We start from the raw sequence: 26,056 nt of genomic DNA, 5'->3' as shown, positions 1-26,056 counted from the left end.
AAAATGTTTTCAGAAACACGTTTCAGTGAACTACTTTCGTAAAATACGAGATCGTATTTCGAACAAGTCGAAATTACTATCGGCTGGAGAAGCCAGACCCACTTGACGCGTTCGTCATTTCCGGTTTTCATTTTTTGGGCGACAATACAGATTAGCGCCGCCTGCTGTTATGGAGACGTATTACGTCTCGCGAACGCGCAGAATGTACGCTCATGTCGGCGTTGCTTCGGTGTGTTCCGAGGCACTTTTTGGACCTCTGGGAGCCAACTGATCAGTCCGACTGCCTTTTCTGCCGACGGCCGGCCGTCGGGTTGGTGTGTCAGGGCCTTTAAATGTTCTGGGATCAGGACCTTCAATGCATGATAAATATTCATTAATTCATTCATGAGAGAAACTGGAGAGGAATGATACATTAAAACAAGAACAACAATGATGTATATGGTTATTATTTATTACTTTTAAGGATACAAAAAATAGCACGAGACAGATACTTTTTAGGGAGGCACAAAGTCTAGTAGACTCAAAATGAAACAAATACATGACAACTATCCACACAGAAAATAAAATAAGAAAGCATTAATAACATTTTCATTACCAATTATTTCTTTAAGGATTGTAAAATAATAATAACAAATGCATAAACAAAAATTTAACATATTAAAAGTGAGACTTAAAGGTTTTAGGCAATGTGTCATAATTCACTTCAGAAAAAAAACAAAGTTTTACATTGTAGTAAAACAGATACAAGATATGATGATAAGTATAACATTGCGTATATTATAAACACATGTAAAAGATACTTGACAGACAACAATTTTTTTCCATTTTAGTCTACTCAAACTTTATCGTAGCACATGGACAATAACACTTTGTATCTAATATTTACAAAAAAGGGGAACATGATTTTATGTAGATTACATTCAAGACATGTCAAATGCATTGGCTCAATGAGAAATATCATCAATACATCAATATTAGCTCTGCTCATTTACAAAATCATTATTTCTATGAAATAGGTCCATATCAAATATTAAAAAAAGATTTAAGATTCAGTCTTACATTTTAACTTCTATTGTGTGTTTTTACAACTTTACTTCACTTGCAACATGTTTTCCTCTTTGCAATCATACAAATGGCACTTTTAATGTACTCCAATTCACTCAGTGAAATATTTTTAGAAAGTATTGTTTTAATAACTACAGCTTTTTCTTCATCAAAGCAAACTGTTTTAGCACATATACACACTGTGTTTCCCTACTGTGCTTACAGTGTGTATAAATTACAATGACAATTACAGGAAATAAAATGTATGCTCTTTACATCAGCAAGCATTAAGCTTCTGCATGGGCAGACATGGAGCTCTGAGTATACTGATTGTCATTATGGATAAATTCAACTATACACATCACAATACGCACAGTATAAGCTTTGGAATATTTGGTTGGAGACTATGAAAGCAGTCCCCGACGTTATTACAATCATCTTTAAGAGCAATACAAATAAAATAGACAAACATATTTGATTAAAAAAAAGAGAGCAAGAAAACCATTTTAAAAATTTGAGAGTACAAAATCTCTTACTTCAGCTTGCACGAGCCAGACTTAAGATACATTTTTAAATCATTTTCAATGCAAGATTGAAAGAAAAAAAAAAAAATCAACTTGGGCATAGGGGGCATTTTAAAACTGTAGCATGACAGGCCCCTGTGAAGCCACTTCGGCATTATAACCTGAATATAATGCAATATTTTTTTTAAAAATATAAAACGGTACATTATTCACATGACTCAAATATTATATATATAAAAAAAAGTAATAACATTGACCCCGTTATTGAAAACAGTGCATATTAGGAGGCATCACAATAGTTCATTTGTGTATGGTTAAGGCAGGGTGCACTTCACTTCCATTAGAAAACTGCACTTAAAATGAGATGATCAGCATGAAAGCTTAGGGCAATCTTTTCATGTAAAACAGATGAAGTTACACACAGTACACAGAGTGTAGTACAAAATTTATGCAAGAAGAATGAAACAAAAAGATGGCAAGCTGTTGGCCACAAGACACATGTGATGTATTGTAATTGAGCTGAATCTTTGGTAGGAAATACAAGCTGTTGACCAACCAGTTTACTTCAAAATGATGCTACGTAACTGTCATTCACCGGTATTAGGCACATGTGGGAGGCAAACAGGTGTGAGCTTTATTGCCTGACAGAATGGCTAATGCTTCATTTTGTTTCATCTTTGTACTCCTCTGTAAAACAAACTGCATCCAAACTTCAACCAGGAAAAAAAAAAAAATTTAAGGCACATTTACCTGTTGTTTCTCATTGGTTGGTTGGAAACCTGCTGATGGGTGTTGGTGACAGACGTTATGGGTCAAATGAATTCTTCTGTTTGTCAAATGAGACGGTTTATTGCAGGAAAGCATCCAAAGCAAACACAGCAGCCAGGAGTTGATATTTCTATTTCTGTGGCTAAAGAAAACGAGGAAGAGAAGGTCTAATTTTTGGTGGATGTGCGTCACCAGTGGAAGGTTGAAGACTGTCTGTGTGTGTATCTGTTTGTGTGTGTGTATGTGTGTGTGTGTGTGTGTGTGTGTGTGTGTGTGTGTGTGTGTGTGTGTGTGTGTGGAGGGGGGTGGGTGGGGGTGGGGGTGGGGGCGTTGTCGGCATTTTCCTGCTCTATGTCTGCCCTCTGGCCTGAACGCCCGTCAGATCCTTTCTTATGATCTCATTCACTGAAAAACAAAGAAAGAGAGGGATGTTAAGACCACAACACAATCAATTGATAATAACAATAATAATAATAATAATAATAATAATAGGGTTAAAACAGCCAACATTAAAACGTGAAATTGATTATATTCCTGAAATACTGTTGACAGAGAGGGTCCGATTTTTTTGATATCTGTGTGCAGGGCGTGGATGGAAGTCAGACAAAGGCTGCATTGATGTTGAGTAACCACTAGAGGCAGAGCAATGCAAGAGCTTGTGAGCGATGACTCCCTGTTACTCGGATGATTGAAAGTGTGTGTGTGTACACATCAACAGAAGAGGATGGGGGTTGTAATGGAAACTGTCTGTGTCATTGTTTTAAAAATAGAACCACGATGTGCTTGGGGGGGGGGGGTGGCATGAAACCTGTGTAAAGCATTCAAAATAAATTTTGAATTAAATATTGAGATTCTTTACATTTTGCCAACATGTACTGTAAGTATTTCAAGCTTTGTTGTGTATGTGCTGATAAAATAACCACTGACATCCAAGAGGTAATGTGAAGAGGAAGTGTAACTACCTCTAACTGCTCACCTCTGTTTAAACACAGACATAACGTCACATTTATAGTAACAGGTAGTGGTAAAAGAAGTATTCAGTTCCTCCGAATATGAACAGACTCCATAGGAGGAAATGTCATTCTTATATGAGGCTCCTTTTACAACTACAAGGTCAATATTGTTTTTCACTAACGACAAAACAACGAATTATCAGTGCATTTATAAAACTAAACTAAAAACTAAACTAAGCTTTAGGAGCTTTCCATCTTTAAGCTCCTCCCTGTTACGTTGCATTCGGAGATCGACACTTTTTGTCTGGCAAGATGGCGGCGAGCGGAAAAAACTGCTAAAGTGAGTTGTTCAAAACCTTTTTTTTTTAGTAAACTCTGGGTACACAAACAATGTTCTCAACGCTCGAGTTCATGTGTAGAGCCCCTGGTGATACTTGGAGCAAAGTTTCATGTTGTGTCGAGCCTTCTTAGTGTTTTAAAAATAGCGATTTTGATGCGATCATAGTAGTGCCCCTAGCTCTCCCATTCAAAAGGCCATTTGACCGAAAACGGAAATACGGTAAATCTAAAAAATGGCACTTCCGTCCTAATTTTGCTTTTAAACGAAAGTTTGACTGGGGTGCATTCACAAAAAGACCCTAGGTTGCATTTTGGCGAGAGTTACGCTTTAAGTGAAAGTATCTAAGTATCATCAGGAAAATGTACATAACGTATTACAAGTAAAAGTACTCAATGCAGGAAGGAATAACGAGTATGTGTGACTGACATGGCATCTCTGCAGATATGCCACAGTGTCTGTGTGGAGCTCTGGTGTTTATCTGGGAGTCCAGGCCTGGAAGCCTGCTGCGCGGCTGGCTGGCTGTCTGTGTACACTGAAAGTAGGAGACATTGTAGGCCGGTGCCACTACTTCCACTGTGCATCGGGGAACCCATTAAGGTCGATGAGTAATATAAGTATTTCACAGTGGGCCAAAAAAGCTTTTTGCCTGTAACCAAGCCACTACAGAGCATATCGTGTCTGTGATTTTGTAACCATGGCAACGGGCTACACTTTGGTAAATTGAAAATGTGCGTGTTAAAATCAGAATATCAGCATTGATGGTTCATTTAGCAGTTTGTCAAAAAGTTATTGGCATACAAGTTACTATGGCTTTAAACTAAGCTGAGCTAATTGGCTGCTGGCTGTAGCCTCATAATCAACAAACGTCTCATTCTATTCTAACTCTTAGCAAGAAGGATAATAAACTATTCCTTTAAAGTCAACACGATTAATGAAAGAGGAAAAATGTTAAGATTAGAGAAATTAAGATGATTCACGACTGAAAGAACCACCAGCTGTTCAAAATACTAATGGTTGCTGCCTTGGATGGCCTTATTTGAGAGGTAGAGAAACTTTATTTAGTGGGCTTGTGTCAGCTCTATTTTAAGCCTTGCTTTACATAGTGGCAAAGGCAAAGGGTGCAACTTTTAAAACATGTAAAATGAAAGCAGACACCATCTCACCCACAGCCCACATATTTAAGCAGATGAGAGATTGTAAAGGGCAGAACAGATCGCCCCAAAACTAGCTCAAAACAGTTGCAAGATGATGGCAAATTCTTATTTAGGACTAGCAGTTAGGAGGTGTAAATAAAAACACAGGATAGAAAATTATTATTATTTCTAATTGAAATGATGAAGGAGCACCAACAACTGCAGCGAAGTGCTATGAAATCTAATTAAGCAATGGGACAGACATCCTCTTCTATCCAACGAGGCGATCTTTGTCAGTCTCTCTTTTCTACTTTGTCCGTCTCTCTTTTCTATCTGATCATTTGCAGATGTGAGAGAGAAACTGCCCGTTACAGCAGTTCAACACTGAGCACATTTTATAGCCAGAGCAGCATCTGAGGGTTGCAAAAACTGCAGGAGCAGCCAAACCGGGTGCTCTGCTGTCGTCACAACATCAGCGTCCCTGTTTATTTTAGTCTGTAGTGGAATTCCCTCTGACACCTAATGCCTTAAAGAAACTTTCATCTCCCCAACGGTGCCACAGGATTTTTTCCTGAGCATAAAACAAGCTTAGAGAAGCAGCAGGAGCGCCGCAGTGGGGCAACATACAGTGGGGCTTTACTGAATCTAATGAAGGGTTGGCACGGACCAGGTGTTTGAGGCTGGCCTGGGGAACACTCAGGCTAGTCTGTTCAATAGGTGAGTGTCTGGCTCCTGAGTTCTGCACCAATGAGCTGCACTGTTTACCAAGCGACTGGGAGAGGAGAGAGAGAGACACCCTGTACAGTAGCTAACTCAGTCGCTGCACACTGCCTGCTGCGATCTGGAATATGTGTGTGTGTTTGTGTCTGCAAGTATTTGCATGTTAATACAGTATATGTGTTTGTGTGCAGAAGGGTGTATAGTATGCTCATGGCTGACGAGGGATTGTAATGACAGCATGAAGCTGAAAAACAAAGAGAAAAAAAGAGAAAGTAGAGAGAGTGGACTCCAACCACTAACCACCAATCTCACCACAGATCTGGTGTGTCAGTGCTCCGGTTTGTCTTCAGATAATGCGCACATGCACAGTGAAAGTCGCTGGTCACTGTTATTGTTCCTTCTCTCTACACTGGCTGTGAAGAGCTTTCTTTCTTGTATGATTCTAAAGGAAGATTCTAAAGGAACACTCTGCATACATGTATTCCAACGTGCAAATGAAGCTGTCTTTTTTTAGTACAACATTCCCTCTTACTTTGTTTTATTATCCCTCCAACACAGGTCAGCAACACTGTCTATGGAAACAGAGAGAGGGGATTTCACACTAAGAAAACTAACTTTGGAAGATACCCACTTTGTTTGATTAACCCAGATGAGCTGACAAATACATTTGCCCATTCTAGTGGCATAACTCCAGGGATGGCAATGTCTTGTTTGGTTGGTTGGTTGGTTGGTTGGTTGGTTGGTTAATTCACCACTTTGGACTAAAAATATCTCAACAATTACTTGATGGATTGCCATTAAATGTGTACAGCCATTCATGGTGCCCAGAGGATAAATTCAAATAACTTTGGTGATCCTGTAACTTTTCCATTCCATTTGTTGTTTTGAGGAAAATGTCTCGACAACTCTTTAATGGATTGTTGTAATATTTGGTACACACATTGATGTTACCCTCAGGATGAATTGTAATAACACTGGTGATAACCTGACTTTTTAGCTAGCGCCACCAACAGGTCAGAGTTTCAATTTGTCCAATACTTTGGTCTATGACCAAATACCTGCAAATCTAATGGCATTCCCATCAGCTGTACTTTCTGTTTGGAGCTTATTAGTTAATGTTAGATGGTGAATATGGTATGGTGAATATTACACCAGCTTATTATCAGCATGTTAGCGTCTTGCTGTAAAGAAACTATGGACTTTGGCCTCCCTGTCTTACAGTGTAAATGCATTTGGAATAAAGTATGGACTGAGGGAACTATTACAGCAACTGATGAATCCTGAACTGTACATATGGACATGTGAGTTTTGCTTTATAGAATATCTTTAAGAGGCTGACAAAACCAAAATCTACACCCATGAACAAACTAACTGTACACTGTAAATGTATCAATATAAGTGTCTAAGGCAGGATATCAAACATACGGCCCGCGGGCCAGAACCGGCCTGCCATAGGGTCCAATTAGTCCCACTGGATGACTTTGCAAAGTGTGAACATTGCAGAGACGTAATTCCAAATTTACCACTTTAATGCCAGAGAATATCCAAGTTTTTTTTCCTGTAAATTTACAACTTTAATCTCAGAAATTGGGAGTTTTTTTCCCCTGGGATTATTAGCCCACTCCGTATCTTTTTCTACAATGGCCCTAATACCAACATTACCAACATCAGCCTGACAGGATAGGGTTGGCAGATAGGGTTTCTGATCTTGCTGAAGTGGTTTTACTGGTCCAGCCCACTTGAGATCAAATCGGGCTGTAAGTTGCCCCCTGAACTAAAAAGAAATTACGCCCCTGGTCTAAAGCAGTTGTCATGCGCTCCTCAATACGGCTGTAGCCCCATGTGGATACAGCTAGGTTGTGTATTTGATCAAGCCTTTCAAATGGGATGGAAGTGAGCTGAGACTAATGCGTGTCCACCCGGCTGTTGCTGTGTGCTTTATCTCTCCTGCCCCTGATCTCTACCTGCTGGAACAATTCCACCTGCTCCACTGCCTCTGGGCTTTATTCCACACCCACTAAATCTGTCACTCTCAGCATTCGGAGACTATGCCAGAGGCTCTTTTGCTATTTTCACAAACTCTGTGGTAGACGTTCTGGACCTTTGTGGTCCAAAGGCAAGACAGGTAGGGCCGTGCAATTCATTGAATTGTAATTGCGATTTCGGCTCCTAACAATAATAAAAACAATGTAATCGAGAAAAACGATTGTTTTGCACATTACATTTTGCAAGTAAACTCTTATTTTGTCTTGTGTTCTGAAGGGGAATTCAAACAGGAAAAGTATAAAGGGAAATTTCACAGTTCAAGGTGTTTTCACTGTTGATTTGTTTAACTGTTTCACTGTTTGTTTTTTTCAACTTCAATAAATGCAACATCTTTCCAAAAGTCAATGAGTAATCGTGTTAAATAATCGTGATTTCAATATTGACCAAAATAATAATCAAGCAGCCCTACCCACAGGTATCTTTTTTTCAGTTGAACAGATTGATATTTGTATTTATCAACAGACATTGTCTTGTTTGAGCACCAAATGGAGGCATGGGAACTTGTGTGAGGGCTGCAGACAAAAGCCCTCTGCGTGGGAGATGGTGTGCTATGTTTTGTCACTAAATGAAATACCTGACTTTCATTTAACACTCTTCACTAAAGTTGACACAGTTCATGCATGTTCAGATGTGACAGTTATCGACCACAACACTGGGGCGATACCAGGATGTGGCATCACCCTCTTTTCACAAATGACTACAGACTGAAACACACGTCTCGTTGAGTAATGTTGACAATCTCACTTTGGTGAAAATGTGTTTGATGGTCCCAACTTAAATGATTGTTTTGTGGTCCGGATCAACACCTTTGCAGTCAAACACAGAGGGGATTTTTGACCTCACTTATCTTCTCAGCCTTCGTCTGAAAAAAATATGTTTTCAATATCGGGAAGTCCCCCTTTTTTTTTTCCTCAGTGAAATGTCGATAAGTAGATCGTACAATGATTGGGGGGGGGGGGGGGAACACCTGGAGGAGGATAAGCAGGGGGGCAGACCATCCAACTGCAACTGGTAATGCATTAAGATTTTAACCTTCAGGGATGTGGTATTATTATATTTTAGTTTTAAAATATTAAAATCACCTGCAGTCTCTGGATAAAAGAAGGCAATTAAAGTAGCTGCTAATTTTACAAGATTTCCAGAAAGAAGGTAAAGTGCTATTTAACAAAGATGCAGAGGCACTTTGGGACGCACCATCTGATGATGGGTAGGGCTTGGTTTAAATTATCTTTGTTTGAGTGATCTGATATCGATTCATAAATTCCAGAAATCCATCTTTTAATATAAGCCTTTTCACTATGGATGTATAAGTAAAAGGTACTTTATACAAACTTCTGGGGGGGGTCAGTTCTTAATGTAAACATTAAAGGTGCGAACTAGGAGTTCCTGCATAGTTTCAGCGCGATTTCATTTTTGTCTCAAATCGTAGGCATCTCTCCTTGATCTGCTAGCTGCCTGCCCCCTGAACACACCGTGAAAAAGCCCGGTCTCGGGAGACAACACAGGGGTCGTAAACGTCAAACAAACACTAGAGGCACAGGCTGTGCACCAAAATACAACAAAACACTGCAGCCAATCACCGACAAGATGGTTGGGGACAGGGGGGGGGGGGTTAGTCAGTTAGTCATGACAGTTACGGTAACATGGGGGGAGAGTTTTGTTTGAAATGTTAACAGAAGTGACCATGCAGGAACTCATAGTGCACCTTTAACCTGGTGCATTATAAAAATCAATATTTGAGGGTTGCTTCTTGCTTGTACAATTTACAGCAGAAGTTCTCAGAGAACATCTTTCTCAAGCAAAACTGGCATTGTGACTGAAATTCCCCTAACCTAATTGACGTCGAATTGAAAATAACCGTATCGGGACCTTGTGAATTGGAATCTAATCGATTCGGGAAATCCTTGGCGATACCCATCCCTATTAATGGGAGGATCAAACAAGGGGGCCCAGTTTGACTGTTCCTCTGACTCCATGTTAATTCACAACCCCACAGCCTTGTTGCTGTTTACTGTGGAGGGAAACCCTGCAAGTTCCATCCAAGAAACATAAATTCCATTGCTGGCCCTTTTTCTTTGTTTCGTTTTTTCCATTAAACACACACACACACACACACACACACACACACACACACACACACACACACACACACACACACACACACACACACACACACACACACACACACACACACACACACACACACACACACACACACACACACACACTTCCCTTTTCCTGCGAACTACCCTCCACCCTCCCGCTATCTTACAGGGATCAGGCTGGATATCTAGAGGAGAGCAGCTGCAAATAGGACTTTCTTGTGCCAGATTGGCAGAATCCTGAAGTCCAAAAAAATAAAATAATCCTCTGGTGGGTTCCCCCACAGAATCAAGGGGCATAAGGCCAAGGAGAAGCCCCGGCCAACTATAACAAACAAAGAGGCTTTCCCCAGCTCTCCCAGGCAGCCCGTTCCACTGTTTGACAATGGTTTCCATGGAAGTTGTTTTTCACTTCATAACAGTGTCAACATGTCCAGGCGATCAGGAGAGTGACAATTTTTTTCTCCCTCCCTCTCGGTTCTTAATGCGAGAGAGAGAGAGAGAGAGAGAGAGAGAGAGAGAGAGAGAGAGAGAGAGAGAGAGAGAGAGAGAGAGAGAGAGAGAGAGAGAGAGAGAGAGAGAGAGAGAGAGAGAGAGAGAGAAAAGCTGATTTCCTGATGTGTAGCGTGCCAGACGAACCCCTGCGACCAGCAGAATGAACATTGTTGAATGCAGCGACGTGATGACATCAAACTGCCTTTAAAGCTCACCTTGCTGACACAGACTAAAGATTAGAAAAAAATACGGCACCACTTTCAGAGGCATTTTCTTGAAAAAACACAATACAGTTTAGAGAACCTTTAACCAAAGTAAGGAAGAGGTTTAACCTCCCGCCTGCTGCTGGATGTGGCCTGACATTCATTCTGTCAGAGGGTAATGGGGTTGACAAGAGTAAGTATAAACACATGACTCATAATCCCTGTTATTTCCACGTTGAGTGGAACATAACTCCAGCTCCTGTCGAGGATTGTTTTAACAGGGTGAGCCTTTTCTGTTGGCTTTGTTCAGAGGAATACTACATCACGTAGATCATACTGTAAATATCCTTGAATTGTTCTTAGGAAAAGTCAAATCTCTGTCAGCGGGTCTTATCATCGATCTCTTTCATTAAAAGGGAATTGCACATATTCATCACTTGTCTGCCTGCTTATTTTTTTTACGCGATTACACCGATACGATGTTATCCCACTCACACAGAGTATAAAAGCATGAACTTACACTCACCATCATCTAGGTAGGCCTGGTCCAAGTTCTCCTCCTTGACCGTCACCCTCCTCTGTCCGTCTCCTGGAGCCTCCATCTGCCCCGTGCCAGGCGGAGCCCTGCCTTTCTGCTGCGTCTTCTGCGCGTATGGCTGCTGCTGGATCACGGTGGGATAGTGCTGAGCAGGGTGGTTCACTGCCTGGGCCTGGGCCTGAGCCTGGGGGGGTGTGGGTGAGTGGGCGGCGGCTGCCTGTGGGGAGTAGCCATCGCAGTAGATGATCTGCTGGCTGTCAGGCTGCGGAGCAGAGAGAGGTTGAGGCTCTTCTCCCCGGAGCAGGTGGTGGTTTATGGGGGAGAACTGGATGATGGAAGGGTGCTGGCCTGCACCGATGGGACCTACAGACTGAGCCGGGGAGCCCGTGTGGACCAGCACCGACCGGTGGGGGTCAGACATCATCCCTCCAGTCTGCTGATAAAGGCCAGGGCTGCCGCTCAGACTCTTGCCCCCACGGGAGTAGACGATGGCTGGGCTCTGCTGCTGGAAACGCACGTCTTGGCTGGGAAGGCTGGAGCTGAGACGCTGGCAGGCCATGCCAGAGACCAGGCCGTTGTCTGGGTGGAGGACGCTGCGCGGGTTATGGTAGTAGGAATGAGGGGATAAGCCCAAGATCTGAGGCATGGCAAAACCCATGTGGTCCGCTTCATACTCATCTAGGGGCTCTGTCTTGATGGATGGAGCTGAAAAAAAAAAATCAGAGAGATGAGTGTAAACATTGTTTTTTGTGATCAATTGTTATTGGTATTTACATAAAATGATATAAGGTGAGGTTACAACTTCATGGATCGCCAACTGTATTCACAAATGTACATGCATTGATCAATATAAAACCAGCTATCAACTACATGAGAAAACAATAAAACAAAACAAATAAAATACATTTGAGCAAAGAAAACTATTTAAAAAAAATGGATAAATAATAATCATTTCAGCCTCACCCTTCCCCCATCCCTAAAACCCCTCCCTTTGGATTGGATTTGGATGTTAGTTCTGTTTGTTCCATATTTGCTATGTGTATGAAGTTGAGAAGCCATCTTTGGGTTACACTTTACTTGAAGGTATCTACATAAGAGTGACATGACACTGTCATAAACGTTTATGACACAACGCTTGGTTTTTGTCATGACAAGTTATGGTTAGAGTTAGGGTTAGAGTTAGGGTTAATGTGTCATGACAGTGTCATGTCACTCTTATGTAGATACCTTCAAGTAAAGTGTTACCCATCTTTCTATACTGACCGAATGTGGAGCTTTCCATCTGCGAGCCATCGTTTAGCAGCTATGACTTCAAATATTCTGAGAGGAAGTAGTGTGTACTTTAAAAAGCCTTACCTACTGAGATTTCCAGTGAACTCATAACTCATAACTAATACTCATAATTATCACTTTACATTCAAATCCACACTGTGACAAGCATAGCACAAAGAGGCTGAGCAGCATTCTTACATGCCAGCGGTGTGTAGGTGAAATGTTGAGGCTGGCTGCGCTTCCTCTTTCCGTTAATGACGTAGAAGTTGACTTTGACAGAATGGCAGACAGACGAGTCTCGGTAGGACGGCACCTCCACAAACAGCATACTCTGCAAGACAATGCTCTATGTTCTTAAACAGACCTCATGGTTTGAATTGTGAATCATGACAGCTGACCCGTTTGGTGTGTTTTACAGGTATCACACGAGTATTTAACAAACAGTCGTATTATAATACATACAGGCTGGCTCTTGTCTTTGTCCACTGTTGCTTCCATTTCCCAGATTTGCTGCCCATCTAGAAAAGAAGAAAACGAGAGAAAGTGAAAACCGAGTCTTAAACAATGTCGCAATTAACTCTGCAATAAAGTCAGCAAGGTTGATTGTTTCAAGATGTACTAGATAGACTGTGGTATAACTCTGCAAGTCTTTAGCCTGTAAATTTGGAAATTGCGGAATCGCAAACAATCAAGAATCACCTTATTCAGAGTTGTTTGTATTTTCAAAACAAATTCATTTCATTTTGATAGAATTCAAATACAGTAGCCATTATAACGTCTGTCTGGCAACATCTGATTTCAAATCCATGAAAAGTCCTCTTGATGAGGTCACTTTTAAAACCACTTCCTCTTACACCGCCGAGCACAGATGATCTGCAGGTTTACCCCGCACACGTAGTCATCCATTATTAATCGGAGAGACACGTGGCTGTGTGTGGCTCCTGTGTGCTCTCTAATGCAGCGCTGACAGAAACACCAACATTAGCAGGGATGTAATGAGAACCTGCAGGCTTTGCTTCCCGTCTGTAACGATTCTGGTTTATGTAATGTTACATCGCACTTCTTCAGATTACATGTAATCTGTCGCTTAGGTGAAAAAGTAGAAAACTAAAATGTGCTGGTAAATGTAAACTCCACATGCCCTAACACATGATAGCAGGGAGTTCTGTTTGAATGTTGCTGTAGGTGGGAAAGCCTTTGTCAAATTAAAAACACATGGCTTAAATGAGTCAGCAGGAGAAAGGGGGATTCCACACATCTAGCCAACTTTTCTTCTTTTTTTCCCCAAAATTTATTTTTAATGATCAACTCTCTCCACATCTTACGAAACGTGATGACTACTACTTTCTTGGTGTTTGTGTTTGTTTGCAATTCTACTCTCAGGGATACCCCTCTGGGGGTAACTGTGTCTGGAGGTGGAAAGGGGGAGCGAGAGAGCTGGAGAGAAAGCCCGAGCAGGGGGCGCCTGGGTAGCTCACCTGGTAGAATGGCGCCCCATGTACAGAGGCTCAGTCCTTGCCGCAGCGGCTGCAGGTTCAATTCCGACCTGCGACCCTTTGCTGCATGTCATTGCCCCTCTCTAAGGTTGGGTACCGAATTCAACAATTTTTAGGCAACAAGCGAATTGCCTCTAAAGTATCGAGTATCGAAAAATGCCTCGTCATTCAATACCCAATTTCAACACCTTAGGAGTAAATCTCATTATAGTCAGTGAGCCAATAAGCATGCAGCATGCTTCTACGAAGATCTAATAATGTCTGTGATTGGCTGTCTAACGTTACACGTCGTAGAGACACGCAGGAAAAACTCTACGTTACACAGAGACAGGTCTCACGTAGTAGGAGCTGAAACATAAATAAAAAGATTTGTGCCGTAATAGTGTAATTTCTTTTTGTTTTAGAAAATTGGTATCGATTAGGAAGTCACGGTATTGGTATCGGTATTGAACATTTTTAAAGGATCCCCCTTGGCCGGGGGAAGCTTTTCATTCCCTCCGTACAACCCTCCCTGTCCGAGCACAGGAGCCAGGGGAGCTCCAGCCAGAGGCAGCTGTCTCTCATTCAGAGGGATTTCACAACTGCACTGGTCCAGAACTTTGTGTCATACAGAAACTCTCCAAAACAATGGCAATCCCTCCTCGTCAGATTTCTTTTTCCGACTCTGTCTTACTATCCATTACTGTTGTGTGTCGTAACACAGAGGCAGGGAAACCCGGAGAAAAAGAGAGCGAGAGAGAGAGAGAGAGAGAGAGAGAGAGAGAGAGAAAAATGAAAGCAGCCAGGGCATGCGGGTCCAAGTTTGAGTTGAGGTAGCCTGAGGAGTGCCTTCATTTAAAAAGCCAAGCTCTCAGACAGCAGTGGAATCAGTGACACAATATCAGAGAGTATTTTAACATAACTGTCTTGTTGATCTTCAACAGAACCTAATGTTACGTAACAAAAGGAAAAAAGCTGCATTTCTCTGCCACAAACAAACAAAAACTCTTTCCTTACATCGAGAGGCCCTTAAGCGTCAACCAGAGGTGTCATGTCACGTGACACAGATCTAATGATCACACAACAACAGGCCCATCTGAGTAGTGATAAGACATCATGGAAGTCAAGGAAGTGAGGCTGCAGCGTTATCATTTGGATCATGCAAATAGCTCTTGTAGCTCCATCTATACAATGATGGGGGGTATGAACGTGTGATACAGACACAGATGCTTACGAGTCATTGTTATCACTGGTGTTGTGGTGTTACTGTGACACTGTGTAATAGCAGAACTAACAGATGCACAGACCATAAAGGTTTCATAGCTTTAGTCATAGGTTAGGTTCCCGGGCACCAACAACCTATAGTTTAGTTTTTAGTTTAGCTTCATTTCATCTTTGTGTCATGCCAAATATTCGGCCCATCCCATATGGGATTACAAGACACCACTATTTAACAGACATCTCCCGGTCTCGCATATACAAATCATGTACATACATACAGTACATACAAACAAACTGGTTGTTCTCTTCTCCCAGGCTTTCTCAAGATAACTGGCTAATTGAATTGAATGTGAACAGCCATCTCATAAAAAAATCAAAAATAGAAAATGACTCTCTCCCACAGGTTGTTAGTGATGCTGGGGGGATGATGTGATGCAATGTTAGGGCTGGGCAATATATCCATATTACTGTATATCAACGTCAATATATGAGGCTGGATATCGTCTTAGATTTTTGATATTGCGATATGACACAAGTGTTGTCTTTTCCTGGTTTTAAAGGCTGCTTTACAGTTAAAGTGATGTAATGATCTGAACTTACCAGACTGTTCTAGTTTTATTATTTGCCTTTACCCACTTAGTCATTACATATATCCACAGTATTGGTGATTATGTATCAAAACTCTCATTGTGTTAATATTTTGTGAAAGCACCAATAGTCAACTCTACAATATCACCCCAACATCGACATCAATGCATTTCGTCAGAAATATCGTGATGTCCGATTTTGTCCATATCGCCCAGCTCTAATGAGCTGGCGATGCCACTCACCCTGGGTTTTCTCCAGAAAAATGACTTTGGAATCGGAGCTGAAGTTCTGTCCAGTCAGGATCATCTGCTGGCCTCCCAGAACAGAGCAGCTGTCCATGTCCTGCTTCTCCACCATGGGAAGCTCGTGCGCTGAACGCTGGGCTGCCGGGACACACAGAGGGGCGCTGTGTTACATTTACTGTCTATCTGCTGTCACATAAGGGGAACATTTAGCACATAAACCAGCATTTGACTTTACTGAAGTGATTAGTCAAATGACAGAAAATGACTGGCAACTATTTTGATAATCAGTTCAGTCATTTTTCAAGCAAACATAGTGAAAAAATTGCCCAAAATCCTCTGTTACTTTCTCCAATGTGACGATTTACAATTTTTCTCTATTTTATATCTTTGTAAACTGAATATTGTTGGGCTTTCGAGTGTTGGTCAGACAAAACAAGACATTTGAAGACGTCACCTGCATGCAGCTGTGAACGTTTTTTGGACTTTTCGTAGATTCATTAATTAATCAAAAAAGTAATCAGCACTCAATCAGTCAATGATGAAAATATTCGCTAGTTGCAGCCCTCAACTACAGGGACAAAACATGCAACACTTCATTTGAAAGCTCTGTATTGATTTCTCACAAGAGCACAAACAATGCATAACCAAGAAGTGACTGCGTTTAACAAAGAAGAGGTGATGCTGATGTCATTCCACAATCAGCTTTCAGTTTTAATAAGCAGAGGTAATAATGGAGGTTGCCTTGGTCTACATACAGTAAAGTGCTGTACAGGAAGAGGACATAATAAGAGGAACAACTAACAGTCTGATGCAATCTGATACCACAGCCCTGCAATAAATACTATCTACTGTATGTGACGCTCAAAATGGTGAATCTTTGTTAAATAAATTCGGTCATTACAAACTCATGCTGTGCATTGAAACATTGTACAATCTCACAGGACTTTATTTCAAACTCTTGTGGAGATCTCAAAGTGTCCAAAGATGCCAAACATGTCAGGCAGAATATTTGTGAAGTGTGCATAAAATGATGCACAAGGCATCACAACAAATATTTCCACTTGATGGGATAGGAGTATAGAGCTCAACAGTGTGGTTTGGGAAGTAAAAATCCCATTCATTTTCTCCATAAGGATTTTGTTTATCAGCCATAATGTCTAAACCATCTAAGATAGAGTGACCACGAGCTACGAAGTTGTAAACAGAAGGTTTCTGATCCTGTAGAAGCTAGAAGTCCATATTAAATCAACCTTGTTTTAAGAAAAACATGTTTTTATTCACAATCTTATGGAGTAAAGCTACACTCCCTACCAGTGACGTCTCTGATTGGTAGAACTAGCTGTTACCATGGAAAAGTTTACTGCACCCACGGACCTGCCAACAGCTAGAGCGAGCTTCTACCATCGAACTCTATGGGCCCTATCTTGCACCCGGCGCAGCGCAAAGCCTGACGCAAGTGTCTTTGCTAATTTAAGAACGATGCAGTTGTCAATTTCCCGCCAGGCGCCCGCGTTGTTTAAATAGCAAATGCACCTGTGCCCATATGTGCGGCCATAGGCGGGCTGGTCTTACAGGGAGGTGTGTTCAGGTGCATTCTTGGCGTATTGCTATCTTGAGGCAGCGGAAAGTGATCGCGCCATTGACCAACAAAAACCTGGTCTAAAGTCAATAGCACAACATTTCATTGTTATTTTAACAGCGCATTAGTAAAATGCGCCTAGGCTTATGCACAGTGCGCGCACACTATGCTTGTTACACACACACACACACACACACACACACACAGGGACGCGCAGCAGCACACAAACATGCAGAAGATTACAAATAAAAATATTACGGTGCAAATCCACCATCATAATAGCAATGCGCCAAGGTACAAACACGCCTGGCTTTTAAAGAGAATGGGAGATGACACTCTGATTGGTTTATTGCATGTTACGCCCAAAACACACCTATGAATTAATGAAGACACTAAGTACAACCCTTTTGAACCATGCGCCCAGCGCACCAACCCTTTTTTCCGCTGTCAAGCTAGCAAAAGTGGATTTGGACACGCACCTGCGCCAGGCACTTCATGCCGTGCGCTTAGAACGTTAAAATAGGGCCCTCTGATCGTTTCTGTACACTTTGTCTTAACTTTGCAGAATTTGCCGTTTTTAAAATTTTATTTTGCGTAGTTTCATGGTCACGATTCATCTCGTAGCTGGTTGGCTTGGGTCCAGCCTTAAAAGTCTTTATATAAGCATTTAATGAAACGTCAATGGAGATATTAAACGGGGCAAAAACATTTCCGGAACCTGAGACGTTAAAAAAGTCAGCGATCACGGTTGAGCTCTATAGGGTTTGAATATAGGGGTATAGGGTATGTTGAGGAGTTAATGTCAGTGTTGCTTTCTCATGTTGTACCCTTGTTGAAACGCCACACTCACTGAGGCGAGCTGAACCTTCGAACAGGTTTGTCCGCCCTACTGCACCACGAGCGGATAAAACAAAGAGGTTGACACCAGCAGGGGCCCTGCCTGCTCAAACACACCATCAGTGACACAGTGGGGCTTATCACCGGGCCTGACAGATGTGTCACAGGTGGCATTGTAAGCAACTTTACGCTCGATTGGTTTTCACTGGAGCCAATTGTTCTGAAGTTCATCTTGCGACAGACAGGTTAATAACTGTTGTTCTGCCCGCTCTGTGATTGGAAAACAGACGGGAAACGACGATTATAAATGATATCGTATTCGGCGTAATGATTTTTTACAATGACGGGAGCATATTGCATGCAGCCCGTGTCGCTGATATGCTGAATGCTATGTCATAACCAGGGTGTTAATCTAAACCAGATAAAGGACCTTCTTGTTTGGGTTTTGATAACACCAGGTGCTTTAATAACACTGTGTACACATGCACTGATGTACTCAAACAGAGGCTTTACTACTGCGCACATACAAACAGATACACAGGCACTGACACATGCAGCGCCCACCTACTGGATGGAAGCCCTGGTTGCATAAAGACATCTTTGTGCACAGGACTCTGAATGTGGGTTTCTTTCTTTCTGACAATGTTTATTTAGTATGGAAGAGTAATGCATTCAATTGAGAAAAAAAGCCCTGTTTTTTTTACAAGATAACCATCTTGTTAATTCAGAAACGAGATAGTAAACTCGTAAAAACAGGGCTTTGTTTTCAAGTGAATCATTACGCTTTTGTAATGTAGTATACAGTTTGGTTTACTTGTGAAAACATTAGCATTTTGACCTCAACAGGAAGCACACCCTTTCACTGTATCAACCCGATTTCAAAGATGAGGTGACAAATAGCACAAAAGGCATATCGTAAAAGTGTTTAAGGTGTACAGCTTACAGCACTCGATAGGATGGGAGGCCACTTGGAGAGAGACGTGCTGTCCTCCAGGCTGAGGTATGTGCACACGGAACACAAGACGAACGCGCGTGTTTTTCCGCCCGACGTCGGTCTCGCCCTTCCTCAGCTCGATGTCGGCGTTCCTGAGCTTCAGGATCCCAGCACAGTCGATTCTGTCAGAAGGGATAAATATGTAAGTAAAACTGACAATGGAAATGTATATTTAAAAAAAAAATGGCGTTTGAGTGGGAACATGTTCAATGATTCAGAAATGCACGTTCTTAAATGCTCACACTGCTTTCATGTTGTTCTTTGGCTCCAGGGGGATCTCCAGGACTTTGGTGCCGTGGATGACCTTCTCATAGCTGGTGGTCGTAACGGTCTTACCGGTGATGCGGTGGACTTGGTAAAAGGCGTGGGGCTTGAGGATGCGCTCATCTGCTGTACCAATGAAGATCTGCAGACCAAGTGGCTCCTTGCCTCTGTAGCCATGTAACTGCAGACATAAAGAAAGTCAGAAACACTTAAAAGCGTCGGCTGAATACAGTACGCTATGAAGGAAATGTTTAAGTCACTTTAAACTGATTGTTTCTCCATAGCTGCTTGTTCTAACGCTGCATTTCCACATGTTGCTTCCCCCCCAGAGGTGGCTAATCAGTGTCAGACCCACATCACATGTAAAAGCATGAGTCTTCCGTCTGTAGCCTTGAACAGAAAGCAGCAGAGAGCTCCCATCCTACGGCCTTGCCCTGCTCGCTCTTTCAGAACCGGATGAAGGAATGTAGCAGGGGTCCTGACTGAAACACTCATGAACATCTAGCCTGACTACCACATTTGGCATAAAAGTAATCAGATAGGTATCAGATAGATGAAGCTGTGAACTGGAGATAGCATTACAGAGAGGCAGAGAGAAAGATGTTACTTTTAACCTGAGAGTGCCTCCTGAGGAAACCTGCAAAAACCACAAAGCATCAACTTGCATATAAATGCTGTTTTTGTGTGTACAGTGTCGTGCATAACCTTTGTCAAAGAAAATAACAACCAAGTGGTTGCAGAGGGGGCGACACAAACACTACAGGCAACTTTTTTTTTTTTCATTTCTACGGAAAATGTCACTGTAGTAAGTCCTACTGCCTTTCCATACCAATTCTAAGTAATGCTTACAGAGCTGGAGAATGTATTTTTTCACATTGAGACAGTTTGTTTTAAGATTGGTCAAGAAAAACTACATAATGCATCAATCACATTTTAGAAATGATTATCTGAGTGAATGCAAGTGACAGACTTCCCAGCAGCCAGCCGCTGAATGTGAGCAGAAACTATGGCAACGTGAGCGAGCATGCTGGCTCCATATCCAGGTAGCTGACACACGGAGGGAAACAGAGGAAGCGGACTGCAAACACTCAAACAGGCCATGTGAGCAGTCAGCCTGTTGTCATGGTAGTGGCAGGAGCAGTGAGTCATGACAGAAAGCAGTGTAGGAAAAGTAAAGTGGAGGGTGAGAGGCTCAGAGAGAGAGAGAGAGAGAGAGAGAAGGAAGGAGGGAGGGAGGAAGAAGGAAAAACAGGGCGCGAAGGAGGAGAAGAGGAAGGGAAAGACGGGGTGAAGGAGTGCAGCCGTGGCAAGCCAGGCCTGACCATCTGATTGGCCTGGCAAACCAGGCAGAACTGACCTCAGGGTGAGGCCTTTGGGGATGGGCAGAAAATGGAAAAGAAGCGAGGGAAGCTTTATTTCCAACAAGTCCCTACTATCAGCAACACAAACAGCTTTGAAATGTTGCCCCGGTAACCCAAAGAAAGGGAAGTTGAACCTTTTCTTGGACGATACAGCGAGCCAAAACTGTGTCTCACGGCTAATTTCGAAATTCAACAGTCTATTTACTATACAACTCAGGGTTTCCTCCAGAAAGGTTGTTTAGCCAGGTGGCAAGTGTCTTTTTTTTCTGACGAGGGCCCAGCTGGGGCCAGTCACAGCCTGATGGCAGTATTAATGTAGAGCCCAATAGTTTCTGTGATAACAGAATCATGGACGCATGCGTGAAATTGAGAATTTAAAAAACGCTATGAGACAGATTCCATAGGGCTCTACATTAAGTCAGCGCTAAACGCTAACTGGAGATTTGAAGATATGACTACATCTAATTTTCTGACCGAGCCGCCCCGCTGTTACTGTAGTTTTAAAAAACGTCTTCCCAGTGGCTTAGACCTGGTGCGGGGCAACTTAGGCCCAGTGGGCCACCAGGCTTGCAATACACTGGGGGAAACCCTGTAACTATGGACCTTTTATTACAGCAGACATTTTGACTTGTCATATTAGGAAAAGCACAGCTGAAATTGATAACCTTAAAGATGGCTCAATTCCATCAAGTGTCCCAGTAAGCTAGTTCAGTGAGTCAGCATGCACAACACCAGGGCCTCTCCTAAGTGGAATGCAGCCATCATTAATGGCTTTGAATACACCTGTGCTTTTCCTACTATGACATGTCAACATGTCTACTGTGAAAAAGGTCTATTTATTCTCTTTATATCTCTAGAGTCTTTTATACTTTTTTTCCTCTCTCCCCTAGTGCAACAATGTAATTTAGAATTTTGAATCTGTGTTTGAATTCCATGTTGTGACTGACCCTGATTTACAATTTCTTTCAACAATCATTGACCACATGCACTATTCATTTTCTTTTACACACGTCTAGAGAGTGTTGCAACACTTTAAGTTAGCTTCCTAATACGGGACCCACGCAGTCAACAAACCAGTGTGTAAGAGGAAGTCCGTAACAACATGAACACAGGCCTGTTTGTGTGGGTTTTTAACCGCACCGTGGGGGCGAGGGCGCACAACAGCAAACTACTTTAAGCTGGAAGGCAGAAAAAAACAGAAAATCAGAGAGCTTGTGTTGCTCACTGACCTGAGTTCTGTTCTGAAGGTTTTCATATGGCTATGGGGTGGTTACAGTGTGCCATACTGTATGTCTGGGGTTACGGCATTTGTTTCAGAGAGTGAAAAACAGCAAATGTGCTATGAGAGTATCCAGAGTAACTCAGTCATTTTCATACAGCTGGACCTGGGCAATAACACCATCACCACTGAGTGCATAATGAGTAGGAAATACCATTACACGCAAGCCCTCCTATAAATGCAGTGTTAAAATAATAATTTGGTACTAGTTACTACTTAATGGCATCAAGGACTTTGTTTATTTAATCCTGTTTTGGCCGTACCTGCACAACAGGATGTCCTCCTGTGGGGGCTTTGACTGCACCCCTGCTTCCCTCTGTCTCATAGTGAGCTCTGTGGTGTGGCTTGGGCTGCACGTCAATGTGGAGCTCATACTGGTCTGTGCGTCTGGGGATCGGCCATTCCAGTGGGGGAAGAGAAGCCACAGGGATGCTACAGAACAGGAAGGATACAGAAAAGGATAGAAATCATGGAACTGATTAAAGTTATGTTGCTTAGAAGATGGAAATGTATCTTTTGTGATAGGTGTGTTAGCCATAAGCAATAAGTCCTGGCCTTTCTGCTGATTTACCTGCAGATGCTGGAAACAAGCGGCTTGGACCAGATTGGGGGGATAACAAAGAAAGGCTCTGCCGCAGGTTTGGCTTTTATGTCCTGGTCACAGGACACCAAGTAGTTCCCTTCTGCGTGGTTCTCTGGATACAGAGTGTAAACCTGGTTGGACGTCTTGACTATTTTAGTGGGCACCAGGCCTGGCTGACCATTGCCGAAACCATTCATGGCATCGGCAAGGCTGCTGTGTGTATAGTGGGCGCCTATGTTGTGATCTTCATGGCCGCTGAGCGGGGAGGGACTGCGGGAGCGGTGCCCAAGCACTAAGCTTGGATTTCTGTACATGTCGTAGGTGCGTTTGCACTGTGGGGAGGTGGAGCGGGAGCCAGGTTTGGAAGAGGGCGAGCGGGGTCCCAGGCAGCCGTCCTCAGCTAGGCTGGTGCGAGGAGAGGTGCCCGGAGAGGTGCGCGGGGAGCCAGTGTGGATGTTCTGTAATCTAGGGCACAGGTCTCCAGGGTTCTGGCCGTTGCTTGGGGAAACACAAGGAGACGCCCAGGGGGAATAACTCTCCGAGTGCCAGCTGGTGGAGGAGTTGCTGCTGGCGGGACTCAGGCACTGAGGCTCACGGTAGGCAAGGTTTTCATGGCCAGGCACAGTGAGGGTGGGTCTGGGGCTAATGTTCAGGTGGTGGTTCTGCAGGGAGTCCCGGCCATGGTTGTAGTGCTCACGGGAGGGGGTGATTTCGATCCGCGGGCTCAGGGCCTGGCCTGCAGGCCGGGTATTGTCCAGGTAGTGTCGGGCCTCCTGGTTCTCATACCCAGAGAGAACCTCGGTGCTGTAGGAGGGACTGCAGGACTTGATGCCGTACGGGGAGGCCTCCTCCAGGGGGAATCCCTGCTCAGACTCAGGGCTGAGGACTTTATGAGGTGCAAGGTTGGGGTCATCTGTACGGGAGGAAAGATGAAAAATCATCACAAAACATACATTTGTAAAATATCAGTGTTGGAACCGAAGACATTTCTCATCATTCCAATAACAAGCGCATCTCTAACTCCACCTGTAGACATAGATCTTGTTGTGTTATGTCAAATTGTTAACTTTTTAAAAAAAATAAACAGCTTTTAGCTAAAAATGGCCTCTTCATGTTGACATTTACTCTCACGTGGCTACATGTCATAACCCTCATCAAGAAGACTGTCACATTTCCTTCCTGTTTTTCTTTTTTTTCCCCCATTCACATGAATAAGTCTCACAGGCCAGACAGTGCTTTAAATCTCAGTCACAAATAACCAAGACAGGGACAGGGAGAGAAGTCAACTCGGGTTTCCAAAGAGACAGACCTTGATCTCCCGCAGCAAAGTCGCAGCAAGGTGGTTCATACTCAAACAAGTACTCAAACTCCAAATCCTCATCAGGGCAGTTGACTCGGCTGAGCTCTTCCTCCAAGTCTTTCTCGTCGTAAAAAGAGGTCATCTGTCTTAATTTGTTTCCCTAACGACTCCCTCCGAGTTCAGGCGAGAGCGACAGAGACGCGGCTGAGCTGGATATGGGGAACCTGTGCAAGTGCCAAATGATGCATCGGCGAGCCGTGCAAAGAGGTGAAGCCGCACACAAGTTTCCTGTTTCAGCTCGCCGCAGTTATTTTCAGATGAAGGCGGGTCTATTTTTTTTTTTTTTTTTTTTTTTAACACTGAATGCAAACAGAGTTTCGAGTTCATCTCTGTGTGTGATCACGCCTCCCCTCCTCTTTGCTGCGTCAAAGAAAGAAAGGGGAAAAAAAGCAGAGATGTGCAGCTTGGAAGTGATGAATTGACTGCCCCATTCAGACAGATTAGCGTCAATGTTTTGACAGACTGTGTGTGTGTGTGTGTGTGTGTGTGTGTGTGTGTGTGTGTGTGTGTGTGTGTGTGTGTGTGTGTGTGTCTGTGTGTTTGTGTGCACACAGGCTGGTGCTGCCCCCGGGTGTCTGACACGGGACATTGACACAGCAGCAGGATGCTGACTGCTAAACCGGTAAAACAGGGTTGGGACGCATCATTCCAGGTTTGTGTGTGGCCTACATATAGGAGGTAGATGGATGGATGAATTCATCTTGTTCCCTCGGTGGATTGGATCGTATGAAATCAATTAGCCAACGACGACGTGTAGATGCGCTCTTTTACAGCTCATAAAAACGCTCTCCTGAGGGAATCCCCAGATTGACGCACGGCGCGACGCAGAGCAACCTATATGCTCAGTCAGCAAAACAAACGTACGCTATGTACCCCATACATAGCAAACTTTACATTTCCTGATCTTTTTGTAGTATGAAAATCCTAACTTGACCACAATATGAATTATGAGTTCATTTGGGCGTGCAAGTCACATGAACCAGAACCAGTGGCAAAGCAAAAGTACCATATCAGTCAGGATATTAGAAAGTAGCCTATTAGGGCACTTATATCTAAATATATTAATTATAGCCACACCCAATGTCAGTTGAGTAGTCAGGCAGGCTCAGGGGATTTAAAAAATGTAATGCAAAATGTGCACTTTTTGTTCTCATAACACACACTGATGTCATCTAAAGTATTTCTAAAGTTTGATAGCATGTCATATAGCTCATATTAACTTTCTTTTTCATTAACATCCAAAGTCTCCCTCCTATTTTGCGCCTTTGAAGTAAAGTTGTAACATGACATACAATGATATGCTGCTGTATTTAATTGGCTCCATGTTTCTCTCCCGAATATCTTGGCGTTTCCCGGCGATGCCAAGGCACGCGCTGCTGTGCGCGGATCACCTAAAAGCTGCAGCAGCGTGTCCCTTCCCAAAACATCAACATCCGATCTATCTTTGGAACTGTTAGACAGACAACTGACACATGACATCACAGCTCACGTACATCGTCACAGAGTTAACAAAAACACTCCAGGTGCTCACACTACTCTATCAATTAAAAATCAAATGGTTTGATTACCAGATAATCACAACACTTCAGCAGTACCTTGATCCATCGACCTCATGGTGTGGTACTGCGCCAGCATCCAAGTCTCTCTAAACATCTGGAGAGAGAGAAAAAAAAAGCAGAAAAAAAGAAAATAAAAATAAAAATTACTTTCCGCTAATAACCATAGCAGAGGAAGCTCTCTTCGGTTAAAAAAAATGTCGAAAGGAGACAAAACTTCAAGCTGCGACACAGCAGCTATGCGCGCAAACTCCCTTTCTTTCTAAAAAAGCACGCGTCCGCAGCAGCTCCAGCAATGGATCTGGTATGAAGTCCCCCTTCCTCGAGCTCTATAAGGATTACTTGTGTATCAAGAGCGGCTTCCTTCCCCGCTCTGGGTGTTTATAATGCTCCCATGCTGTAAAATAACGGGATTCCCTCAGTGTTTCCTCCTGTTTGTGCGCCTTTGCCATGGAAACCTGGAGCCGATCCATGTCGGAGACTCAGGGCTTTCCTGCAAAGCCCCACACTCAGGAATCCATGACGTCTCCGGATCCTGCGCCAAGGCATTTCTGCGGCTTCTCTCAGACAGTAGCA

The 26,056-nt window shown here is 43.0% G+C and overlaps 1 protein-coding gene across 3 annotated transcripts; it reads right to left on the bottom strand.

Moving 5' to 3' along the window:
• Positions 1-428: 428 nt before the first annotated feature.
• Positions 429-26,056, bottom strand: nfatc2a (nuclear factor of activated T cells 2a). 3 transcript variants are annotated; one of them, XM_036007837.1, is made up of 10 exons: positions 25,520-26,056; positions 22,553-23,477; positions 22,245-22,413; positions 19,320-19,522; positions 19,027-19,199; positions 15,665-15,805; positions 12,601-12,656; positions 12,337-12,469; positions 10,849-11,571; positions 429-2,741 (listed from the first exon to the last, which is right to left on the bottom strand). In XM_036007837.1, the coding sequence occupies exons 1-10, from the start codon at positions 25,575-25,577 to the stop codon at positions 2,686-2,688; spliced, it is 2,637 nt and encodes an 878-aa protein (XP_035863730.1). In that variant the 5' UTR covers positions 25,578-26,056; the 3' UTR covers positions 429-2,685. The 3 variants fall into 3 exon arrangements, with proteins under 3 accessions (XP_035863730.1, XP_035863729.1, XP_031146429.1); XM_036007836.1 differs by lacking the exon at positions 25,520-26,056 and adding an exon at positions 23,874-24,185; XM_031290569.2 differs by lacking the exon at positions 25,520-26,056 and adding an exon at positions 23,874-24,182 and having other exon boundaries at positions 10,855-11,571.

Source organism: Sander lucioperca, chromosome 12 (assembly GCF_008315115.2).
Source record: "Sander lucioperca isolate FBNREF2018 chromosome 12, SLUC_FBN_1.2, whole genome shotgun sequence".
Classification (NCBI taxonomy): domain Eukaryota; kingdom Metazoa; phylum Chordata; class Actinopteri; order Perciformes; family Percidae; genus Sander; species Sander lucioperca.
This window is presented reverse-complemented; position numbering and strand designations above follow the sequence as displayed.

What these genes read in the sequence shown, in the direction of transcription:
- nfatc2a (XM_036007836.1), bottom strand. Translation starts at nt 24,006, where the DNA reads ATGACCTCTTTTTACGACGAGAAAGACTTGGAGGAAGAGCTCAGCCGA. An exon ending in CACCTACACACCGCTGGCAT is followed by an intron (nt 11,572 to 12,336) that starts GTAAGAATGCTG and finishes TTTTTTTTTCAG; the next exon opens with CTCCATCCATCAAGACAGAG. An exon ending in CTACCTAGATGATGGTGAGT is followed by an intron (nt 2,742 to 10,848) that starts GTAAGTTCATGC and finishes TTTGTTTTTCAG; the next exon opens with TGAATGAGATCATAAGAAAG.